General features: G+C 51.5%; 1 protein-coding gene and 1 long non-coding RNA gene across 3 annotated transcripts in view; both read right to left on the bottom strand.

Moving 5' to 3' along the window:
• Positions 1 to 8,189: 8,189 nt before the first annotated feature.
• On the bottom strand, positions 8,190 to 10,863 carry LOC114219159 (uncharacterized). The gene is made up of 2 exons (XR_003611333.1): positions 10,713 to 10,863; positions 8,190 to 9,812 (listed from the first exon to the last, which is right to left on the bottom strand). It is a non-coding gene; the product is annotated as an uncharacterized LOC114219159 (long non-coding RNA).
• A 6,973-nt stretch (positions 10,864 to 17,836) lies between these two features.
• FBXO21 (F-box protein 21) overlaps positions 17,837 to 25,228 on the bottom strand; it is a 52,252-nt gene continuing 44,860 nt past the window's right edge. For both annotated transcript variants that reach the window (XM_028116503.2, XM_028116504.2), the window contains exon 12: positions 17,837 to 22,213. In XM_028116503.2, coding sequence (XP_027972304.1) covers positions 22,026 to 22,213 — 188 coding nt within the window. In that variant the 3' untranslated portion in view covers positions 17,837 to 22,025. The remainder of the gene's footprint in view (positions 22,214 to 25,228) is intronic.

Genomic DNA, 25,228 nt, shown 5'->3' with positions numbered 1-25,228 from the left:
CAAAATGGGTCCATGAGACTTCATGCAAAACATTCACACCGTGCTGGTACATGGAGAATGCTCAGCGATGGGCAGGTCACTGGGCTAGCTCAGGGCCAATTAGATGCTGGTCCTGGCTGCGTCTTGGTGGAGACTAGGTGGAGGGCAGTCTCCCTGTGCCAGCTGACATGTGTGCATCGGGGAGAATCTACAGAGGGAAGCTGCGCTCAGCTGGTGGTAAGGAGGACACTTTGGTGCCCATCCCCTGGGGCAGGTCTAAGTCCCATGGAGGGAGGTAGGGAGGATTGGTAGGGCCACAGAGGCCATACCTCCTGGATTTTGTGAAATCTGGGCCCCAAGCCCAGACACCAAATGTCACAGGGTGAAGAGAGGGCCCGTGGGTTTCTGGGGAGAGGGAGGCGGGTGCAGACAGGAATGAACTCAGCCCTGCGGGGCCCCTGTGGGCTTGCAGGTCCACAGCAACAGGCATGTGCATGTTGGGAAGGGTCCCAGGAGCAGGGGCATCCAGAAGGAGGCATCCCTCCCAGGGGACCTCAGTCAGGCCAGGGCAGAATTTGAGAGCACAAAGAAGACAGCCCTGGGACTGCCCTGAAACATGCAGGGGGACTTGGTGGGCTCAGATCCTATGGAGTGCACTTGGAGGTAGAGGAACCAGGACCCGCCCCCCCGAAGAGATGAATAGTGAGGCCTGGGGGTTGGATTACAGCAAAGGCTCCCTTCCCTCTCTGTCCACAAAGCATGGCAGAATGGGGCATGCTTTCATGCCACTCACGCTGAGCATTTATCTCCTATTCAGGAAGGTACAGCCAAAGGACCTATTACTTTGGATTGGTTTCTTGACATTCAGAAGTCAAGAACAGAATTTTCTGGAGACGCTTATCTATATATAAGCAGCAACATGGGACTAAAAATCTCTTTGGGGAGGACTTGGGAAGGGCAGGGCGGCCCTGTCTTTTGGGGGCAGGGGTGGGGTCCAGAGTCCAGGTGCAGAATGAACCAGAGCAACGTTATCAAATTTGGCTGCACATTTGAATGACCTGGGGGAGCATTTAAAGATTCTAATGCCCAGACCCCAATTAAATCAGGCTGGGTGGGGGTGGGCAGTATTTTAACCCCGCAGATGATTCCAATATACAGGTGGGTTTGAGAACCGATGTCTGGGACCCTAGCTGCAAGTTACTCATCTGGGGAGCTCTGAAAGCAAACATGGGCAGGCTCCATCCCAGGTGATCGGAACCAGAAACTCTGGGGGTGGGAGCCTTGGTGTTGATGTTTTTGGTAAGGTGCCACCAGGGTGGAGAATCACAAATCACGTCAACGCACTGGTGGGATTCCTCTGCCACTGGGTACACCGGTGCATGGGTGCGCATGTGCTAGTATTTTCTTGGCGAGTTCTGGTAGTATGACTTTGGACCAGCCGCTTGGCAGCTGTGCTGAGATGTGGCTCATTAACCCCGTATCCCAGAGACTTGAGTGGCACATCAGCTGTGAGGGCTGTGTGACCAGCGCACCCAGGACGGCTCACAGGTGGCCTCCCACCTTTCCACTGGGGGAGCATGTGGGGTTTGTACTGTAGGGACAGTCCTGGTAAAGGGAGCGCTCGGAATCTGGGGAGAAGGTCAGTGTGACCTTGGGCAAGTAGCTTCTCTTCTCTGGCTTTATTTAGTGTTTCCTCTGTTAAAAAAAAAAAAGAAGAAGAAGAAGAAGGAGAAGGGAGGAGAAGAAGGAGGAGGAGGAGGAAAGGAAAGAAAAAAGAAAATCTCCCTTTGTCCTTCCTTGAAGACAAAGTGTGTGGGTGAACACTGTGGGCTCTCTGAAAGTCAGATGTGATGAGTTTTAAAAAGATGACTTGTCAGACTCCTACTGGTTGTCAGAAAGCAGAACCACAGTGGCGAAGGGGAAACTGAGGCTTGGGGGCTAAGTTGCATGGAGCCAGGGTGCAAGATCAGAGTCACACGCAGCCACAGTCACCCTTGAAAATCCCCTAAGAACCATAAAGTATGGTAGGAACAGCTTCCCACACACAATCCTGTGCAGTAAGTATGTATCAGCCCAAACTGGGAACACCAGGAGGGCCCTTCCTGAGAACTTGCAAATGGCCAGGCATAATTTGAAAGTGTCTAAAGTCTTGTTTAAACTGTTCCCTTCTCCTTCCTTGCCCCCAACTCCCCCAAGCCCTCCAATACGTCCAGTAAAATCTCACAGCTGCTGGAGGGGGAACCACAATTTCAACTTGGGTCGGCTTAATCTTTGTACTCTATCCCCAGAATTTATTTTGACTTCAGAAAAAGTCATTGGTCACCCTGCTGGGGCTCAGAGTAAGTTGCAAGCTCAGGTGTGCACTGAGAAGATGGGTCTGGTGCAGTGCGCAGGGGTGGGGGCCTGGGGGTCCGCTCATGTTAGAAGCCCCCTGGGAAGACGGAGAGGCAGGAGTGAGCAGGAGAGAGGAGCCTGGGGTCCAAATCCCAGCACCTGCTGGGGACCTGCCCTGTGCCCTCCCTTGCTGCCCCCTGCTCTTTGCCCCCATCCTGCTGGTCGGGTCAGAGGGCCAGCTTCCCACAAACAGCAGGATGGTGAGGGAGGGGCGAGAGGGACACATTACAAACCCCCAGGCCAATGGAAACCCTGCTTACCTCCGGAGTCACCAGGCCCCTTTCCAACCCCTTCGTCCAGCCCCCTCTGGAGAAGCGGGTGAGCCTGCACGCGGCAGTTGTTGCTAAGCTGGAGAAAACCACAGCCCCCACCCCCAAGCTGCTGCTGTGCTCTGATGTCACCAGAAAGCTTCTCCTGTCAGCTATTCTTAGTCTGGAGAACACACCTCCGCCCGTTAGAAGTCTCTAGACTTCAGCTGCCTTCTTATAAATAACTTAGAAACTTGTAGTGTGCCGGGCCACCACCGGTTAAGTACTTACCACCCCCACGCGGCGAACCTTGTAAATACCGTGCGCGTATTGGGAAGGCTAGCTCCCACGTCTGTGCAGCCCTGGAGCTACCCCGTCAGTACTAAGGGCTAACCGAGGGGAGGCGCTGTGTGTGTCCGGCTGGGCGCTAGGGAAGCGCTGAACCAGTCGGAGGCAGTTCTGGTCAGCCCGATGACCTGGGTTCCAATCCTGCCTCTGCTGCTCACACGGGTCATGTGACCTGGGAAAGTCACTTCGCTTCCCTTTGCCTCCGAGTCTACATCTGTGAAACCAGGAGGCAGGGCTGGTGTGCAGGTGACAAGAACCGGAACACACAGAGCGCTAAGAGCGGCACAGGGGAAGCCCTTGGAGGGTCTGTGTTGCTCCTGGAAGGAGGGACTGTCCCTCCCCTTCCCACACAGGAAACGGAGACCCCTGCCTGCAGGTTCCATGACTTGCCCACACTTGCTCGGTTAGTAACAGAAGTCGGATTTGAACCTGGGTCTGAGGCACACAGTCGGTTATGAAGTGTTGCTGCCCCCTAGGGCAGGAGGGGGAATCAGACACAACCAAGTCTAGTGGCGGGGGAGGGGGGGAGGGGGGTGAATTTCCCCATCTGTTTCTTTCCCCTTGAGACCTTGGGCAACTCAGTACCCCCTCACTGAGCCTCAGCTTCTCCATCTATAGAATGGGTTTATGATAGTAACATCCAGTCTGCTCAGGATCATGAGGACTTTGTGGGGGGGGGCACCCTCTTTAGCTTCCGGGATAGGGCAGGCCCCCTGCAAGACCAACTGACCTCCAAGATGGTCTAAGCCTGGCACGTTCCCGTATCCCTCCGCATCTTCCTAGAGACCTTTCAGGACTTCAGCTTCGGTACAGATCCTGGGCGACGTGCGTTGGTCGTTTGTGTGCGTCAGTATCTCCCTCGGTGGACGCGGAGGTCCTGCTGATGCCCTCGCCCGGGAGCAGGTGCCCAGGAGAATCAGAATGAGGCTGCTCCCCCTCACCACCCACTCCCCCAGGGCATTACGTCCTAGCTCACTTCGCGTGGTGAAACACCATCTGGTGACTTGCTCTAGGCGTTTTCCACATTTATGAGGGGACACCGCACTTGGAATGCACAGCAAGGCCAGTGCCCCTTGCTGGCTGCCGGAGGGAGTCAGGCATAGGGCACGGTGACAGGACCCCCAGAGTGCAGCCCCTTCTCCAGCCCCCTCCAGTCTGGCCCGCTCAGTGAGCAAGGGGCTGCTCACCCTCTTCCTAGCCTTGCCAGTCCTTTGCTAGTAGCTACCCCTCCACCAGGCTGATGGAATGGAAGAGGGGGGCTCCAATGTGATGCACTTGGTGGGGACAAAGCCTTGTTCACAAGGTCGGCGCGGGGAAACAGTGCCCAACTGGTATTTTACTTATCAGACTAGAATGCATTCCCCTCACCTCGGGAGCTTTCCTTCTCCTGGTGGCTCATTCTCCAAAGACCAGTTGTCAATTCTTTCTGGAAAATCCTCCTCTGCTGCCCTTGACTCACGCCACCCTCTTTCTTCTCTGGAAATCTACAGGAATAAGCGTCGGGAGGAGCCCAGGGTGCAGAATCCGCAGGGTGCCTTGAAAGTTCCCACCTGGCAGGTGGGAAGAATTCAGTACAGGAGGAAGCGGTACAGAGCACACAGTTCAGCAGCTCTGAGGAAAAGTGCTGGAGATTCGAATGGGGGTGAGTTAGGGTATCTGCCATTGGACCCAGAGAACCCAGGCTTTGAGGCCACCACCCCATGTGGAGAGCGAAGGGGACCTGGAATCTTCCGTTAGCAGAGTGACTACAATTAGGATTCAGCTTCAGTCCCTGGAAAAAATCAATTCCTTCTTCCTGGTCAAAGAGCACTTTGCAGACTCCTTCACTTGCTGGGGAGCACCAACTTGCTGGGGATGGCATTGCATTTTTCTTGGTGGGGTTTTACTCCCCAGAAGGGTTACTGTTTGGTACAGAGAGGATGAAGTAAAGCAAAGCCCTAGTTTGTTTGTGTTTGCTTTCCTCCTATATTATATTGGAACGTAATCTATGTATATTTTAAATAGGCTCCATGCCCAACATGGGGCTTGAACTCACGACCCTGAGCTGAAGAGTCGCACGCTCTACCGACTGAGCCAGCCAGGCTCCCCTATGTATATTTTGTATTTTAAGTGCTTGAAACATTTAAGGGAATTTGGCATCCTCAAACAGAAAGGCTTTGTGATTCCCATTTTTAAATGTACTGAGTAATCCATTATGGCCAGAACTTTTTTTCCTAAATGTGGTAAAATACACATTAACATAAAATTGACCATCTTAACCATTTTTTAAGTGCATGGTTCAGTGGTGCTAAGTACATTCACATAATTGTACTGGGTAGATTTTCATTTTGAAAGTCGTAAGAGACTTTTACTAAGTTTGCAAGCAGTATGCTATTTAAGAGGACCGAGATTTGCCATATTTTAGAGATCAACTTAGTGGATGCATAAGAATTCATGAAGTACTTGGAAGGTTCTGAAAAGTGCTTAAGAAGAAATGAAATATATCAATTCATTACTGCTTTTAAAGTATTTAGGGGAAATCAATTAAATGTTTGTTGTTTTTTGAAAAAAAAAAACAAAAAACACCTTAAGGGGCACCTGGGTGGCTCAGATGGTTAATCAGCTGCCTTTGGCTCAGGTCATGATCCTAGGGTCCTGGGATCAAGCCCCGCATTGTGCTCCTGGCTCAGGGGGGAGCCTGCTTCTCCCTCTCCCTCTGCCTCTCCCCCTGCTCATGCTCTCTCTCTCTCTGTATCTCTGTGTCTCAAATCAATAAATAAAATCCTAAAAAAAAAAGTTTAAAAAACACCTTAAAAGTGATTGTAAAATAGTCAATTTTATAAGCAAAATAGTGAGAGTCATAAATTCAACACAAAGTTTTAGGGAAGAACTGTGTTTTCAATTTGTAGTTGTAATAAATAGAATATTAATTGGAAAAAAAAAAACAACAAAGAGGTCCCTGAATAACCTTTCACAAAAGGCTTTCAAGACACCCTGTTGACAGAGCTTTGCAGCCCTCAAACCGTTTGTGCGTAAAATATCTCATTGCTTAGAGGTTCCCAAACTTGAGTGTGCATCAGAACCCCTTGGGAGGCTTGTTCAGATACAGATCTTGGGCTCCAGCCTCAGAGTTCCTGATTCAGTGGGTCCGGCACCCAAAACCCTGCATTTCTAACCCAGGTGATGCTGATGCGGCTGGTCTGGGAACTAGACTTTGAGACCCAGCGCGTTAGATCCTCACAATACACCCCGAGAGGCCACATACTGTCGTCACCTGCTTGCCTTGCTCTTCCCTTGTTACCACAGTTCTTCGGGCCTTGATTCCCCCGGCTCCAGGATGAGAACGGAACAGTGCTGCCCCTACAGGGTAAGGTCAGAGAGGGTCACGGTGGGCTTGCAGAGTCTGGTAGAGAGGATTGCATGATACTGTTCCAACATGACCCCAAATCCTGGGTGCCTTTTATGTCCTCTGTGCACCTAGCATAGTGCTGTGCACATAGTAGGTACTGAAGAAATACTGATGTCAACGATGCTTACCGTCCCTTCCCCATTTACTAGGAACAATCAAGGGCTGGCTTATGGGGGCGATACTTACATACTCCCCCAAGTGGCGGTGCAGAAACTACCTGGTCTCAGGGGCTGCTTTCTCTGTGAAGGGGAGGGAAATGGAGGCGCCTAGTGACAGAAGACAGCCAGGCTGCCCTGTCTGGGCCGTTTCCCCGCTTGTGGCTTGTAGAGACGTGGCATGCTGAGTGAACAGAGAGGCAGTGCAGGGTGGGTGGCCTGGTGGAGAGCGCCAGCCCCCATCCCGTCCGCAGGATGGGGCTAATCAGCCCTGCTGCACAGGGGGGCTGTGAGGAGCCCGGTGCCTGCTGCAGGGGACACCAGGCGCGAAGTAACGACCAGCTCGTCGTCGGAGGGCAGAGTCCTTCGGAAGGTGGCCTGGTGACTTTTGCAATGTGGGCTGTCAGATTAGGGACTCCTGTTCTGGGGGTGTGGCTGTCAGCCCGGTGAGGAGGGGGACATGGTGGGTTCCCGGGCCTGCTTGTGAGTTCACTCAAAGGAGAGCACTGGAGTTTTCCTCCCTGACTGTTCTTGTGTGAGAATGTTCTATCACCTCCCCCATGGCTCCTGCCATACTTGGTTCAGCCAGTTCTTGGATCTAAACTCAGAGGGATTACGTGAGTCGGACTTCTCTGAGACTGATGGGAGGAGACAGATGGCTCTCCCCAGCTGGGGCTCGTCCGGGCCCTGGTTCCCTGGTATCTAGGTTTTTGCCACACAAATTCTCCTCGGGGATTCTGCACATTAGGTTGGAGAGTGAACAGGGAAAGATTCAAGATTGGGTAGCCAGAGTAGGAAGAAATGTATTAAGCTGCCTTCTCTTTGTAGGAGTGAGCATTTATTGATACAGTAAAAATAGGGCATTATTTGTGAAGTCTGCAAGTGAAGAACACTTGCTTGGTATAAACATCACAGACAGGTATGACCTCTCTTACCAAGAAGCTGGAGATGAGCATTTCCAGGGTTGGTACAGAAGCCCAGAGAAGTTGGGGCTCGGGCTGGCATTTCTGTGAATTCTTTGGGCCCTCCCCTCATGGCTGCAATGTGGCTGCCACAGCACGGGACACCACATCCTCTCAAAATGGTATTCAAATCAAGAATGGAGGAGGCAGAAAGGAAAGCTTCACTTCTTTCATGAGGGAGCAGCATCTTACCAAACTCTCTGTGCAGACTGGAAGTGTGTTGGACTGAGTCGCACACCCTCTACCAGACCAACTGCTGGCAAATTGGGTTACCCGTACTTGGCTTTAACTGCTCGTACTTAGTGCATATCTAAGTAGGGGAGCTAGGTACATTGCTGCCAGAACAAAGTTTGGGTTCTGTTTGTGAGAATGAAGGAGAAATCGGCTATCGAACGGGCAGCGATATGTGAGCTGTCCCTGGGGTCCTACTGGATGCATGGTTTCATGCGATGTACTTTTAACCAACCACCAACTGTCTGCCGAGTGTCTGGTACGTCCTGGGCATTGTGCAAAGCACACAGAGACAACCTGGGAACGGGAGGGACTGGAAGCGGGCCCCCGTGACCAGGTGTGTCAGCACTGCAGGTGTGGACAGCGCGTGGCTGACCCCTGTGTTGGTAAATCAAGTTTTACTGGGACACAGCCATGCCCGTTTGTGTCAGTGGTCTCTGGCGGTTCCCACCCTACAGCAGCAGAGATGAGGAGCTGCGACAGAGACAGTGGGGCCTGCGAAGCCCACCTTATTTATTATCTGGCCCTTCCTTTACAGAAAAACATTTGTCAATCTGTGCCTTATTGTGATAAACCTCATTATGTAAAATTCAGAGGCGGGGCACTTGGGTGGCGTCTGACTCTTGGTTCAATCTCAGGGTCCTAGGATCAAGCCCCCTGCCGGGCTCTGTGCCCAGCGTGGGGCCAGCTTCACATTCTCGTTTCCTCCCTCCCTCTCGGCTTCTCCCCCTGCTTGCTCACATGCATGCTCTCTCTCTCTCAAATAAAATCTTTAAAAAAGAAAATAAAATTCAGAGGTGTGCCTGCCCTCAGCGTGGCGCTCCGCTGGCTGGGAAGACAACATGCACAAAGAGAGGGAACCATAGACACCTCCCCATCGCTAGAGTCTGCATGTCTGCAATAGTTTGGGGGCAACTCATGGAATGGATAGCTTCTTCCCTTTTCCTTCTAAAATTATGTCTTCTACCTGATGCCAACTTCTTCCAAAACATCATGAAGGCATTTCCCACTCAGTGTAGCAAATGCCAAGCACCACACTAGGTGCAGGGAATGCACATATAACAGGGATCCAGCCCCCTCGGCCTGCCCTTAAGGAGCTCAAAGCATTTTGGAGCTCAAAGGCAAGAGATGAAAATTCCCTGCAAGTGCCCCAACAGGGTTAAGCATAGGATGCTAGGGGAGTGTAGAAATGCCCTGCCCAGCAGGGTCAGAGGGCGTGGGGTAACGTGGAGCGGAGTCAGCGGGAGAACGTGAAACTGTGAGGTAGAAGCTGCACTGAGGGTGGTGATGTGGGGGGTGCGTGTTCCGGGCAGAGGAACAGCCTATGAGTGGCCCAGAGGCAGGGGCTTGTAGGGAAGTCAGGGAGCCTATAATTTAGGGCCGCTGCAGGGTCTGTGTGCTGGAGGGAGGTAAGTAGCCCGGGCTCGGGAATTTGGACCTATCCTGAGGGCAACAGGGAAGCCATCAAGCAAGGGAGCAACTCAAGGAGCTAGACATTTCTGAAAGACCAGGTCGGAGGCAGTTGAACTTGCAAAGGCAGGAGGCAGTGGAGGCCCAGACCAGGGTGGTGGCAGGAGGGATGTACACAGGACCCAAGGTCCCCTCGCGCTGGATGACACATGGCTGAGTCATTTCGGCCTCCTCAACCCGAGAAGGAGGGTCTGAGTCCCCACGTAGCTCTTCGCCAACACAGGGTGGGAGACGACATAAACCAACCGATGTTCCTCCCGAGACCCCTCTGATTTACTCAGCGAGTGAATGGCTTCTGTGTGCCCACTGGGGACATGGCAAGCCATTTCCAACACCTGGATGGTTCTAGGCCTAGGTGAGAAATAGCCAGTCCTGGTCCATAGGAGGAGAGGAACAGTGTCCTGTGTCTCTGAGTCACTTGCTGGAGCCAACGGGGTCCCGGTTTGGTCTGCAAACCCATCCTCAAGACGGCATATCCAAAGGCCCGGCCTCTCTCGTGTGACTTTTCCCAGCCTGCTGCGTTCTTGTGCATCTGTGGTGCATTCCACAGAGGCAGCGATGCACGACCAAAACCTCCCAGCAGAGCCTCCTGAGCCCCATGTGTCACCGGGCCACCAAGGGGTGGTGGCATCTTCATCTAAAATAGAACGAGGACAGAGAGATGGCACATACAGGTAAGCGGGTGGGCCCCTGGCAGTTGGGGGCGCCTGAAGATGAGAGACGGAAACAGATCGTGGGGAGAACTTTCAGTCAGAAAGTAGAGGGGGGGTCAGACAGAGCTCTCCCAGCCTTTGATCTGTACGGCTCCCCCAGAGAGACAGCAGAAGTAGTAAAACAAGCTGGGAACAGATCTGGCTTTCTTCTGAGTCACCCAGGGCAGGAACATGGAAAATTCCCAGTTTCCCTCTCTCTCCTTCCCAAATGGGAACACAGGTTCCCTGGAGGGGCCGGCAGAGCCTGGGGTGTGCGCCCAGCTGGCAGGACACCGGGGCCATCTTGCGTGGCGGCTGGCCCCTTTCTGGCTCTCTGTGTGCTCCCTGTTCAGCAGATCCTTTCCTGGCAGGTCTCAGAGTGCCAGAAGCCTCCGTGAGATTTTAAGGTTAGTAATGCTGATTGTTTTGGGCTGCTGCCTGACGGGGGTGACTCATGCTGAATGCACCTTGCCTGGACAGGGACACTTAGCAGAGTCCATCACGACCAGAGGAAACTACACAGCCTGGCCCCCCTCACCATGGAACCATCTGTTTGTCTCTATTACCATGTGCACAACGCTGCTAGGAGACTTCTGCTTCCCTACTCTGTGGCTTACTTCGGGATTTCGGCTCCACACGCTCATCTGACACCCGGAACTAGCCCTTCTGTTCCGCTGCAGTATGTCCAACCCCTGCCCCCACCCCGCCCCGGCCCCAAGAGGAGGGGGAAACCAAACTACATGGTAAATGATGCCCCAACAAGCTCAGTGGATAACTAAGAGAAAAGGAAGGTGGAAGTCCTAGCACCACATAGAGAAAATCTTAGCTGCTGATAAATAACATACCCATATAAGTACAGGACGGAGTGCCATCTTGAGAAACCAGGACATCAACAGGTGGTCCTCTGAACACCTTTGGATGGCAGCTTCTAGTCCCTGGAAAGGCAAAATGGTGATGTGCGCGCAAGTAAGTCACACTTTGGCACAGGTCCTAAAGTGTGCCTGGAGTCTGCCCTTGGGAGTTTAACTAACTCAGCCAAACTGTATTCGTGGCAATTTTGTCAAAATTTTACGGAAAACTATAAACATTTTTATACAAGAAGGTTGCCTTATTCTATTTTTTTCTGGGAGGATAAGGAGTTAAACTCTACCAGGGAAGTTATCTTAATCTGTTCAGGCTGCTATACCAAAATACCACGGACTGGGGGGTCTAGGGGGAGGCTTACACAGCACACACTTATTTCTCACGTTCTGGAGGCTAGAAGCCCAAGGTCAAGGCGCCGGCAGATTTGGTGTCGGGTGGCAGCTGCTTCTGGGTTCACGGGTGAGGTCTTCCTGCTAGGTCTTCACATGGTGGAGGGGCGAGAAAACTCTCTGGGGTCCCCTTTATCAGGCCACTAATCCCCTCATCTAGTCACCTCCCAAAGGCCTCCTCTCCAAATACCATCACCCTGGGGTTCACGTTTTAAGACGTAAACTTGATGGGAGGGACTCAAACATTCGGTCTGCAGGGGCTGTAAGGAGCACCTCGGGTTCTGGAGTCAGCAGAGCTGGGTTGGGATGTGAGCTCTGTTACTCAGGAGCTGCGCCGTCTTGGACAAGTTACTCCACTTCTCTGAGCCTTAGTTTCCTTGTGTGTGAAACTGAGGTCATTCCAAGTACACCCAGGCCTGGCGCAGAATCAAGGCTGGGAAGAGTGTGAGCTGTGACAGTGTGGGATGTCTGTGCAAAGAGTGCCCTGTTACGGGGAGGTAAAGGGACTTCGGTTAATGGTCTCGAAGCGTTTGCCTGCCGAGTGTGTCAGCCGCTGTGGACACAGACAGGAGTCTGTGAATGCTGAGCTCAGGAGCTCATGCTGGACACCCCACTGAGGTCTCCCCTCCCTGCCCAAGCAGGAGGAAAGGCTGCTTCACTGCACAATTGGATGAAAGATGGCAGCCAGACTGGGCTGAATGGAGCCCCTGCTCCCCAGAGGCAGGTGTGGTCTACACAGCTAGGACAGCATGCCTGGCGCCGTTGTGAGTCTAAATCACCCACACACTGAACCAGGTCATTCCAGCTTTGAGAGGAGAGTCCCATTTGGTCTAAACCTCTGCTGGCTGTGTCTTCCACCTCATGAGGTCCAGGCCCTAAAGGCAGATGAACAGACTCGCCAAGGAGGACGGTGGCCCGGTGCCCAGCCACCCACACCAGGCACTAACAGACAAGTGGCCCAGCTGGATTCTAGCGTGCGTGAGCAAAGCTGGAGTTTTCGGGAATAAGATCGGCTTAGACCAAGGGACTTGGCTGAGCCCCAGCACACAACAGTACCTCCAGTGTTCACTAGACCCTGGGCTGGACCTCTCAAGATGAATGCTTTTGAGGTCTCTAAAAACCTAAAGCCCTCCGTTTGTATAAGACCATCTCTATTACCCAGGGCTCAGAAAAACAAAAACCTCCAAGCCTGGAAGAAGACAAGTGGAGGGAGTTGTGTTAAAGACGCATTTGAAGACACAGGGGCATGGAAGACGTAACTGGCTGGCTTGCTTATAAGAAAGAGCCATAGGCAGAGCCATACCGACAACGGCTGTACATCCCGAGAGGGCCAAGAAGGGTAGAAACTTAAGGCCCAGGGGAGGTAAGAGGCAAGAACATGAAAATGTCAATGCCTCAGTACCTCACTGGCTCATTCACATGATGGGCCAACTCAGAAGAAGACGGACTGTTAGGTTCTCTGCATCTGCAAATGGAATTGCTGAGAACCCTACTGTCCCACCCAGAAATAGGGCACAGCCCCCAGACCGACATTAGATGGGTCGTGTTCTTATACCTCAGCCCAGATCATTGTTCTTAGCCAACAGTAGTCCATGGAAGTAGGGTCTTAGTTGCAGCTAATTAAATAAGAACGCCACAAGGTAGAGTATGGGCCTTTTAAGTGAACTCCGCCCCCTGCGGTCCCCAGTGCACTGGCCCTAAGGAGACAGAGACACCACGCTCCTTCTGCACGCTACCCCCTGAGCCTTGACTGGACACTGTCAGCACCCCATCCCTCTGGGGGTACACCTCCCTGCTCAATGAGCAAACGCTCTAAAAAAAAATGGTTTCCAAGTTTTATACCCCTAGTCAAGGAGCCTAAGCCTACAGTTACTTTGTTGTCAGGTTCACCTGGGGCAAACACACCTCTTGGTGAGTGATTTTTAACTGTTTCTCTTTAAGAACCTCTACCTACGGGTTCAAGCTGCGAGCCAGGGTGCGCCAGGGTGCTTCCGCAGAAAACTGAAGCGGTCCTCACCATCCAGTCTCTTAATATTGAGGATGTATTTGTTTGTTTCTTTTTTTTTTTTTTAAGAGAGGTAGAGGGGCAGGGGCAGAGGGAGAGAGAGAATCTTAAGCAGGCTCCCTGCTCAGCACAGAGCCCAACGAGGGACTCGATCTCACGATCATGACCTGAGCCGTAATAGGAGTCGGGTGCTTAAGCGACGGAGCCACCCAGGTGCCCCTGAAGATGCATTTCTTGCATCACGACTGTTAATTTTTTTAGGTACTCATGGCACTGTGGTCGTGGAGGAAAGTGCTCTCATTCTTAGGAAAGACACGCTGGAAGAATTTAGGGAGAGGTCTCAGGGTGTCTGAGGCATTTTCAAATGGTTCAGGGGGAGAAAGTAGAGAGAGAAGGAAATAAAATATAGCAAATGTTGAATCTTGGTGCAGGGTGCATGGGTTTCCATTACCCTCTTTCACCTGTTTTAAAAAAGTTTATTTGTTTTTTAGTAATCTCTATGCCCAACGTGGGGCTCGAACTCACCACCCCAATATCAAGAATCGCACGCTTTTCCGACTGAGCCAGCCAGGCCCCTACCCTCTTTCAACTTTGATGTTGCTTCTGCTTAGACTTCTGTTTAAACAAAACCAGTCAAATGGATTATTAAATTATAGTTACACAAGACGAGTAAGTTCCAGAGATCAACTACACCTCCACAAAGCTGGAGAGGACAAAAAAAAAAGCAACTTCCTTTAAAAACTTCGAGAGGACAAATTGCCGAGATGGTGAGGGATAAAGAACACTTGCTCATTCTCCGTCAAAGTAAATGTATGAGATCAGAGAACGTTTGCAATTGGCTGGGGGGTTGCCACAGCACAGTTGGCCGTGGAGAAATAACAAGGTTTTGAATGCCGAGTAATGAGGGCTGATGTTATTAGCAAGACTCTCTGTAGGGCAGGAAAAACCCTCAGAGGAAGCAATTTGGGGGCGAGAGAAACACCAGTGCAGTCAAGTCCAAAGGCCCAGGCTTGAGTACCTGCTCTGAGCCACCTGCCAGATTGAGGTACCTAACCTCCATGGGCCTCATTATTTCTTTGTAAAATGTCGGGGACAAAGGTCTAGCACTAGCTGACTGTTCAGGAGGCCTTTAGCTTTCAAATGCTCTAATCCCACGGGAGTGGTTTCACACAATGGTAGCCATTACCCAGAAAGTCTCGCAACTGCACTTTCTTTTTATCCCGTATTTGTAAGAGGCAAATCAGGGCAAAGACTGTGTAATACGTACCCAGAAAGGCCTTGAGAATATGTTCAGCACTTACAGGGGACAGAAATGGACGTCCCCTGGCACAGCTCCTGGCACTAAGGGGGGAGCATTAAAAGACACTCAAGGGGGCGCCTGGGTGGCTCAGTGGGTTAAGCATCTGCCTTCGGCTCAGGTCATGATCCCGGGGTCCTGGGATCGAGCCCCGCATCGCATCGGGCTCTCTGCTCCGTGGGGAGTCTGCTTCTCCCCTGCCTGCCGCTCCCCTCTGCTTGTGCTCTTTTTCTCAAATAAATAAATAAAATCTAAAAAAAAAAAACAAAAAACCAAACACTCAAGACACCAGCAGTCATCCAGTGAAATGAGACTGCATCTCTTCCCAGTGCCACCTCCCAGGTGGGGCTCATATTCTCCCCAGAGGAAAACCCCGGCTGCTGGGAGAATGACAAATCACGACTCTGGTGACATAGGAAGCACAGGTGTGCATACCACGCAGAAGCAGAGCTACCTGTGGTATTGAAAATCCCAGGCGGGGTTCAGAGCAGCTCTATTCGCGACACCCAGAAGGTGGAAATAACCTGAAAGCCCACCAATAGCTGAGTGGATAAACAAAATGTTGCGTGTCCGTGTCCATGCAATGGAATAGTATTCTGCCGTTAGAGGCATGAAGCACTGATTCATGCTACAGAGCGGATGGGCTGGGCAGGGGGAGGGGGGAGGGACGTAGCAGAGCCTGTGGGCAAAGCCCTCTGCACAGGAACAGCAGGGGAGGGTTCAGGGCAGGCCGCCCCCAAATCTGCCTCTGTGGTGTAGGTAGTGATTATTTTGAATTCAAGTGACTTACAATGCATCCAGTGCATCCAAGGAGGACACTCTGACCCTGAGGGCAGGAAATAAATCTCCCCTGTGCAAGGTAACCCTCCCTGAACCAGGAGAAAGAGAGGCGTCCTTATCACCAGAGGGAATTCAGGGCCCTGAAGGCTGTGGGAACAACGTTTCTTGCTTCTTCACTAATTTGCTACCCCAAGTCCAGACCCCTTGCTCTTGTCAATTCTTCACAAATGTTTGGTTGTCTGGAAGGTATAAAAGCTGCCTGCTTTGGGCACTTCTCTGAGTCTCTTATTTCTATGGGCTCCTGTAAGTAAGATTCTAAATTTTTTTTCTCCTGTTAATCTGTCTTGTGTTAATTTAATTATCAGACCAGCCAAAGGACCTAGAAGGGAAGGAAGTCAGTCAATGTTTTCCTGTCCTGTGGCCAGGACCGAGGACATCACCATATAGGAAGTGGCAGGTTATTAGTGAGTTCTAAAACCTGGGGATGACAATGTTTTAGAGACAGGGAAAAGCAACTAACTTTCATTCAAAGGGTTCTCTGGGTTCCCCCGATTTCTGTGGCTTGAATATGAAAATTTCCATTATGATTCCTGGCGTTCTTTTATTTTTTTTTAGATTTCATTTTTTAAATTATCTCTACACCCAATGTGGGGCTCAAACTCAAAACCCCGAGATCGAGTTGCACGCTCTACAAACTAAGCCAGCTGGACGTCCCCAGATTTCTGTCATTCTGAGGGAAGTGGCTGGAAAATCTGACCATGCAAGGGTTCTATAATGCATGCTGTTCCCACTGGTTCTCTCCCAAATTTCTTTCCTTTATTCTGTCAACTCCTTAAGTTCACTAAACAGCTTACTTTTAGCTGTCCTGTCCCCAGAAAACTTGCCATCATTGTCCTTAGTTTTTTTCTTTTTTTGCACGGCCGAACAAGAACGAACTTCCTATGGAAACATGAGCCCACTTTAAACCTCGCCACCACGCCGCGCCGCCCTCCCCACCCCGGCCAGAACAAAAACCGTTGAAAGGGGGGCTGCCGTAACAAAAACCTATTTGTACGGTGTCCACTTGGCAGTCAGGTGGCAAGGCACACAGACAGCAGGCTGGGAGGTGGGCAGGCTGTGTTTGGGGTCGGAATCGGTAAAATCCGGGCTTATGGTTTGCAAGGTGGAGCCTAGGGGAAGCAGGCAAAGAGAGAGAATATAGTGTGCCAGTTGCCCTTTGCAGCTTACAGCAAGGTATGACAAGATGCTCGGGGGGAAAGGCGCTGGTTTGAGAACCGAAGTCCAAAATCCTGGCCTCCCTATGTTAAAAAAATGTGTGGCCCCAGCAAGAGATGAGGATGAGAATCACTTTGAGCAACGTGGGCCTGTTAAACAGCTGGACTCAGCTTTGGCGAGTATCAGACTGGAGTGGCCATCATTAAGTCAGAGGGGGGCGGGAGGGCGGTGGTGGAGACAGGCACGGGGCAGAGCCGCGAGGAAATAAAGCAGACCCGCGAAGTTCTGGAAAAGAACTTTGGCTATGATCCTAGGCACAGATAGGTTAGTAGCCTGCTAAGTGTCTGAGGGAATTGTTGCCAGAGGACTCACAAGCTTGTCTGGGGCTGGCCCCCAAACCCTGCACCAGGCAGGAAGCACCCCGTGCAAGTTGCCCAGCTCCCAGGGACGATGCACCCCAACCCATACTAGTGGGGTAACCAGGAGGGCTGGGTCCGGAGGGCAGGATGGGTGCAGTCACCCCTCTCCCCCGCCACCCCTGCCAGGACCGGGGTAGGGGTGGGGAATTTCTTCCCGGTGCCTGCCCAGCAGGATCTCGTCCCTGGGAGCACAGCGGCTTGTGTGTGTGTCTTCTTCGTTTTGTTTTTTCCTGGTGGCCGTTCCTACTGCAGCTGCCTGGCCTCTGCATCCCACTGAAGGGGTACTGGGGGGAGGGGGTCAAAACTTCTAATTCATGGGGCTGGTCCCCAAGGAGCCATGCTGGAATGACCCTGGGCAGGATGCAGAAAGTGGTAGGAGAGGCTCGGGGTGAGAGGCACAGACTAGGCAGAGCCCCCCAACCTTTCCTTTTCCTCCTGAGCACACGGGAGGCCATTTCCCAACCTCCTCTGGAGTTAGGTTGTGGGTCTGTGACTTGTCTGGTTACTGAGACAGTAGTGACAGATGTGGCTTGGCCTGAGCCCTCCTCTCCTTCTCTGCCGTGGTCATCTGCTGCGGGGACGGCGGACGGTGGCTAGCAGCGGGACCGGTGAGGAGTCACCCCCACGGCCTGGGGGCCACGCGCTGGCAGGAGCCAACAATACGTTTCTGGACTGAGCCAGTGACAAGGGCATCACCGAGGCTGCCTCTGTGGGAAGGGGGCACATCCCACTGTGGGGGGGACACACCCAGGGTGGACTGGCCACATGTGTTTCTGTGTCTTCATTCCCAGCCTCCTTTGTGAAATGCGAGTGGCAGTGCCACGGGCCACTCCCTCAGCCTCTGCGCATCGAACCCTCCCAGACGCGTCCCTCCCTGCTCACTTCCCTTCAGGGCCACAGAGCTGCCAGCAGACAGACAGCAGAGTCCCCGCCCCCCCGCCAACCCATTCCCCTGCCGGTGGTAGTGAGCAAGAAAGTTCTTTTGTGTTTGAGCCACAGGACATTTTCGGGTCTATTTATTACAGAACTAGCATTACCCTAATACAATCATCGCTAAATGGCCATAATACATTTATTCTATAATTGCACAGAATTTTATTCACCAAAGGAATGTCCTTTCCTCTCAAGATTCTAAGTTGTCAGAACTGAAACGTTTAGAAGTTATAGTGGCTGCAAGGCAAAAGATCAAACCAGTGCGAGGTAGTTGCTAAAGTTGGCGGTAGTGTGGTTGTCAAGAGCTGGAGCTTGGAGGTCGGATACCTGGGCGTCCCACAGCTATACCGCCTCCAAGAGGTACACTCCCGACTGCCCGGCTGGACGGGGGGATGCTGGCGAGCCTACACCCTGGGAGGGGTCGGCAAACTGTGGCCCACGGGCCAGACCCAGCCCATGGCCTGTTCCTTTACAGCCCTCGAGTGGAGAAGGTCTTCTACGTTCTTGAAAACAAAGAACATGTGACCTTACGTGGCCCGCAAAAATGTTGACTACCTGGCCCTGCTTTAGAAGGTTGCTATGAAGATTCTAGTTTAGGCCAGGGCTGGCTCAGAGGAAACTTGTGATACAAAAAGAAGACATGCAATACAAGTGTTGACATCTCCAGAAATAAACCGTCACAGAGCCAAATTCTGCATTTCGTCTAGGTGAACATTCTCTCCTTTCCTCCAAAAAAACAAAAAACAGAAGAGCTACATCTCGATTATTATGGCCACAGGATACTTCTAAATTAAAAAGCTGCTGGTAATCCAATTTTATTTACTTGGAATATGGAGTAAGGGAAACAGCATTTCCCCTTCTGATGGTAGAAGAAAGCCTAGAACATGAACGCTTGACTCAATTTAGTATGTTAAGAAAGACTGAGACATTTAAAAATTAGAACGAGACTAAGTAGATATTAGAACATGTAAAACTGATTTAGCAACGGTATTAATGCTGGTTTTCATGATAAAACGATTTCGCTGTGTAAATGCACTTATAATAAGATCTGTCATGAGGTTCCAGCAGAGACAACATGAAAGCCAGCCTTTCAAAATCCGATTAGATGGAAGTTTTCAAACGAGATGCTTGGCCAAACTAGTCTGAGGCGAACGGAGACTAGTTTTGGACATAACTGATGACACAGTGTTTCCCAAAGTACATCTGCAAACACTGGACCTCGAGGCTGCTGTGTGTGTGTGTGTGTGTGTGTGTGTGTGTGTTGGGGAGGAAAGTTCTAGGATCTAAGGCTGCTGTGTGTGTGTGTGTGTGTGTGTGTTGGGGAGGAAAGTTCTAGGATCTAAGAAGTAGGGAAGACATGGCACACTACATTCTCCTCTCATAAAGTCACAACGCACAACAGTACGTTCGAGGTCTGAGACCCACCGCAGCTGTGTGTGTGTGTGTGTGTGTGTGTGTGTGTTGGGGAGGAAAGTTCTAGGATCTAAGGCTGCTGTGTGTGTGTGTGTGTGTGTGTGTTGGGGAGGAAAGTTCTAGGATCTAAGAAGTAGGGAAGACATGGCACACTACATTCTCCTCTCATAAAGTCACAACGCACAACAGTACGTTCGAGGTCTGAGACCCACCGCAGCGGCAGGACGCTGGTGACTGGCACACAGGGGCATCCCCTGGAGAATGGGCGCCCCGCAGGGCGCTGGGGACGTGCGGCACATCATGCAGCTATCACATCAATGTTAACGACGCACTGAGAACCTGCACTTCCCAAAGTGCCTGCCCTTCCCATTTCACGACACAGACTGTAACATCGGTGACAAGCTGCTACGTTCGCATGACAACCAGGTGCTCTCGACCTTCCTAGCCGGCTTACAGAACTGATGTTTGGCAAGGAGCCCACGGAATAAAGGTACCCTGTGCACTCACCAACATTAGGAAAAATTCAGTAGAGCAAATGCTTGCATGTTTGGATCAGAAGAGAAGCCAGGGACATTCTGCCGTTGTCAAGGCCGGGTTTTCTGTTCCGAAACGAAACCGGGCAGGCCACTTGTGTGGTTTCTCTGGGTAAGTTCCATTTATTAATCATTGTACAAAAAAACTTGGCATTCATTTGAAGAGAAAAGAAGTTACTATATATCCAAATATTTAATATTTTAACATCGTGAAAGTCCTACTTTGTTGTAACAGGGCTTTTTAAAATGGAGAAACTTTTGGAAAAAATTTTAAAAAGAAACTTATGATTTATTAGAGTACAGGAGATCCAAAACACGTTTTTAGAAAAATATAAAGTGCCCAAATACCAACTTACACAGGTGACACAGGCTTCCTGGAGCCAAATGAAGCATTCATGAAGAAACACATTTAAAAACGGTCTAGATACATATTTACATTGGGTCAGTAAAGGTAAAACCATCCTTCTTGGCTTTGATGTTACTCTAAGAAAAAAAGGAAATCAATTATAACTCAGCATGCTCCACAGTTTCTTAGTAATGCATCTGGTTAGTATTACCTCCGGATTAAACTAGTTCTCACCTTTAAACGAGAGTAGTGTAAGACCTCCAGCCTCAGCAGGCTGGGTGCTGTGAGTGGTCACATTTCCCAGGCAAATCTAACCCATCAGGCTCTGGATCGGACTGACGGGGGACGCGGACACTGGCGAGGCTAACTCAGGCTGGCAGGAGCCGGCCCGCCAGACCCTCATCTCTACTAACTGCTTACCAGCCGCCAGGTACTACCAAGTGGTCTCAGCTGGCTTCCCCAAACCTCGGCCATCCCAGGGCTTCCACGGGCTAAATGAGAGGCAGTCCTCAAACACGGCGTGGGAAAACAGCATGCAAATGCACAGAAGGGCAGAGAGGCGGGGCCGGATCACAGCCCCCGAAGCCTCACTCACCAGAGCAACTGGGTTCTTTTCAACTCTGAGTAAAGTAACTAGGTCCTAACTCCAGGAGTTAGCTTCTACTGGTTAACTACGAATTAGCTAGCTCGCTTGAGAACAGGCAGGTGGAGAGCGGCAGGCGCCTGGAGCTGCGCAAGGACCCGGTGCCCTCACGCTCCGGGACCAAGGGCACAGGGCAGAAGCCAGTGGTATCTGCGAGACACAGCAGCACTTTGAGAAAGCAGGAACCCCCGCCTCCTTCCCCACTGATCGAACACTCTTCAAATTAAAGACGTCCTCCTTGTTTCCACCCCACCACACCCAAAGGGTCTTAGAGTGATTCTACGGGATGGCAGGGGGCATAGAACCTCCTCTTTCCTCTTTAAAAAACTGTGTAAGGTTCATTATTTCTTTTTTCCGATTACAAAAGTGAAACCTTCTTTTCAGGTCTTTGGAGACCACCGTGTACAGTTTCTAAAAGCAAACATTTTAACACCAGATTATACTTCCTACTATAAAGAGAACCCGTCACTGACTTAAGATCTGTTCATGTTACTGGAACAATTTTTAAAATTAAAAAAAAAGTAGTTATGTTAAAGAGAGGAATAGATAAATGTGGGAAAATCCATCCATAAAAGCCATTATGATGCATTTTCTCAAAAGATTTTATGTAATGAAACAGAAAACTAAGGTTTCGCAGAGAGATGAGCATAAATCTGAGAGGAACACGAAGGAAAAGCTAGGCTATTCTCCCAATTCAAATAAAGGAGAAGATAAAACGCCTGAAATCTGTTTCAAATATTAGAAAAAATAAATGCGGAGGATTCTGATTACTGTTAGTCTGTTAATGTCCCCAGCTCTCAGATGCTGCCACGATCACTCACAGCCTCCCCCTCCGAATGAGCAACTCAATTCAGGGTAAACAAGCAGCCCCGACTCAGGACTGCACGTGTTCCATAGAGAAATCGGAAAGAAGTTATTGCCAACATGGGACCCCCCTCTGTCTGGCAAATGAAATGTTCTGAGACAGGTGGAGACAGACGTACGGGAAGTGAGCAGGAAGAATGACTCTAAGAGTGTTGACTGTGAGACCTCATGAAGACAGAATGTCACGAACTGTCACCACGGGACAAGCACACAAGCCATGCCACTGAACACAGTGCCGTCAAATGAATTCACTAGTGTAGGCGGAGAGCAACATTGTCTTTGCAGCTGGAGGAGAGCACACGTTATTTAAACTTGGTAGGAGGCAACCAGCACTACTGGTTAAGTGGCTTTCCTGGTGGTGTGAATCCGGAGGGATCCGTGGAGACGTCTTCTTCCGGAATCCTGGTCTCCTGGAGGGCAGCGGCAGCGGCAAAGGTGCAGCGTCCTCTACCAGACGTTACTCTACGTCCTCCTTCTTTGCACTGTAAATATTCTGCACCGTTTCATACACAGACTCCAGATCCTCTGGATACCGGATCTCTAGCTCTGCGTTTGGGATGTAGTGCGTGCCGGTAAACTCTGAGAAATAGCGTCCGACATCAGGGTGCGAGATTTCCTGCGGCTCCACATTATATTCCAAGTTTTCTGTTGGTAAAGAGGCACATGGACAATTGCCGTTAAAACGGACATTTCTGCAGCATCTTCCTATCTCTCAGCCCTTTTGTGTGGCATCTTTGACACGGAGGGAAAGGAGAGACATGTTCATGGAATGTGGAGGAGGTAACAGGACAATGGCAGTGGGGGCTGCTGGGGGATGGATGGATGGGCCCCCCCAGCTCCACAGTGAACAGAATGTTCTCCTATTCTCTGAGCAAGAGGTCGGCCCTGGCAAATCTTCAGCCGTCTTGGGGGCGGGGGGGAGCTGGCAAACTACACACTCATCACGTTCCTCTGACTTGATCACACCGACAGCCAAGCCTATGGGACCAGGGCATCAGAGCCTGCCCATCGTCTGCCAGAGGTTGGACCTGGGAAGCCTCCACACTGTGTGGCTCCAAGTCTCGCACCTGCCATCCTTCTTGTCTGCTGATGGGAGTGCTCCCACACAGACCTGCCATCCTTCTTGTCTGCTGATGGGAGTGCTCCCACACAGACTGCACTCCTCCCCCGCCCCCTTCAACACTGGCCATGTGCTTCCTCGGGAGCCCGTGGGAGGAGCCGACGGGCGAGCGGCTCGCACCTCCAACCTGTGGATGTGGGTTATCACTAGTTGTCCGGTCTCCTAGGAAACCATGCCACCTCCTCCCCCTGCTAGCCATTCTGCCACCAGAGAAACAGAAAGACTCCTTTAAAACGGAATGATTAAAACAGATGACAATACAGGCAAGGTATTTAAAAGGCTGAAATCCTTTCACATCACTTCCCCCCCCCCAAAACTTTGAAAAACGGCTCCCCTCAAGCCCAATGGAAGCATGGGGTCTTTCGCCCCTTACCCCCCGCTCCCCGCCCAGGAGACGCTGAGCCATGCCCCCCACGACCTGGCACCAAGAGGCACGGGGCCAGGCGGACCCTCCCGCTCTGACAGGGGACCACGGCAGTGTCACTTCTGACACAGAGTCACACCCTGCACAGCCCTGCACTCGGATTAATTCAAGCGAGTCTAACGCACGCAGTGCAGCCCTCGACAGCTTGGCTGAACATCCTGACGTGCCCATTCAGGGCACTCAGCCCCCTCCACACAGAGGCCGTGCGTCCCCAGCCTCCACAGGAGCATCTCCCGGAAGCACTGACTTGACCTGGCGTTGGGAGAGGGGGAAAGAGTTGCAGGATTCAATCTGTAATTTTTTTTTTTTTACCACAAGACAGGAAGGGATTTGAAGACATTCTGTGCTACCAGACTGCGGTTCGTAGAACATGCTCAGGTACACCGCGTGCCCCTGAGAAGACGAGTACAAACCAGGCGCAGAGATGTACGTCGCACGGCCACTGAACCCTCACTTAGGAGCGCGCGTAAGGGCGGCCGGACTGCGCAATGCAGTTCACTGCGCTCACGACGGCACATCCACTCCTCTGAAGACGAGGCCGCCAGCAAGAGGAGAGCCCCGTTTCCCACACGTTGCGAGGGAAGGGGCAGGAACACGCCGCACTGCTGGACAGCGAGCCTGGACGCCACACATCGGGGCCGCTCCGCCACAGCAGAGCTACAGACTGCCCGCGGAGTTTGCCCGGGGGGCCCCCGTTGGCACTCCCGTCTGCAGCTGAGTGAACTGTGACACGGACCGAAAGCCCTGGCCCAGGAGCCATCCAGGCCTCAAACCCCGACAGCCCAGCTCCAGAGCTGAGGGCGTCAGAGTAGGAGACACACCACAGAGCAGGGGCAGGGACACAGGGACGAGGGACTGGGGCCTGCCTTGAGGGCCCGCAGCGGCCCCGGCAAGGCACGCTCTGGCTGACACAGGAGCCTGAGGTTCTTCAAAAGGAAGACCGAGTAGTCTGCAAACCAACCCTGACAGCCACCGTTAATGACGAGATCTCTGTAGAGAACCGACAGGTTTCTAACAGATGTTTACAAATGCCACTGCTGAGAACACGTGCCTTCCTGCATCTGCCCCTGGTGCCCCTTCCTCCCAAGGGCAGCGCTGCAGGTGGACCCTCGTTGGGTAGGCCTACAGGGTGAACCACGGCCTGGTGCCTCAGCCAGGGCAGCGACCGAGGGCCTCGGGGTCCCCTGCAGAGGAACGCAGGAGTGTGTGTGTGTGGGGGGGGGCACCAAGACTCTGGAGCTACCACCGAGAGGCTAAAAAGCCCTTCTGCTTTGGAGGAACCATCATTCCCTGTCATTAGCAGGCAGGATGGAAATACTTAAAAAGAATTCAAGTCGGTAATTCAGAACAACGACTCTGTTGCCTATTTGTTGAGAGTTATTTTGCACCTGGCAGATCTGGCTGTCACCATGGGGCTGCCACTGATGTCTGGTGGGAGGCGGCTGGGGCCACTGCTAAAGAAATGCACAGGACAGTCCCCCCCACAGAGAACTGTCTAGACCAACATGCTGACAGCAACCACTCGAAAGAACTCAGACATGTGTTTTAGCATTGTTTCTCCTTCCCCGTTTTTCTGTGGATTAAGTAGCAGCTCAATCCCAGGACCCTGGGATCATGACCTGGGCTGAAGTCAAGAGTTGGATGCTTAATTGACTGAGCCACCCAGGTGCCCTGATAAAAACAATTCTGAGAAGAAAAAATAATGAAGATGGCGACTATGCATTAAGAGAGGGAAATCCACTAAATAAAGTTTAAAAAAATTTTACCTGAGGAAGAATGAAAAATCTAAGCAATATAAAACAAGTGAACAAAATATCAAACAGGGCCTACTTCAAAGTCCTGGAAAAATCTTAAGTCTTTCCCAATCTCCTTGACATTTTTACAAAAATATATCTGCTTATTTTATTTTAAATATTCAGCTACTCAGGGGCAGCTGGCTGGCTCAGTTTGGTAGAGCATGCAACTCAATCTCAGGATCATGCATTCAAGCCCCACGTTGGACATGGAGCCTACTTAAAAAAAAAAAAAGTACCCACCCAGATACATAAATATAGTTCTATAAAACTATGGCAATACCACGTAGAGTCCTCCCCTCCCAAGAGGAAACCACCCACTG

The sequence above is a fragment of the Eumetopias jubatus genome, unplaced genomic scaffold (assembly GCF_037043125.1).
Source record: "Eumetopias jubatus isolate StellerSeaLion01/CBP00866 unplaced genomic scaffold, mEumJub1_p1.0 scaffold_16, whole genome shotgun sequence".
NCBI lineage: Eukaryota > Metazoa > Chordata > Mammalia > Carnivora > Otariidae > Eumetopias > Eumetopias jubatus.
Note: the sequence above shows the minus strand (reverse complement) of the source record. Positions and strands in the feature narration are given on the sequence as shown.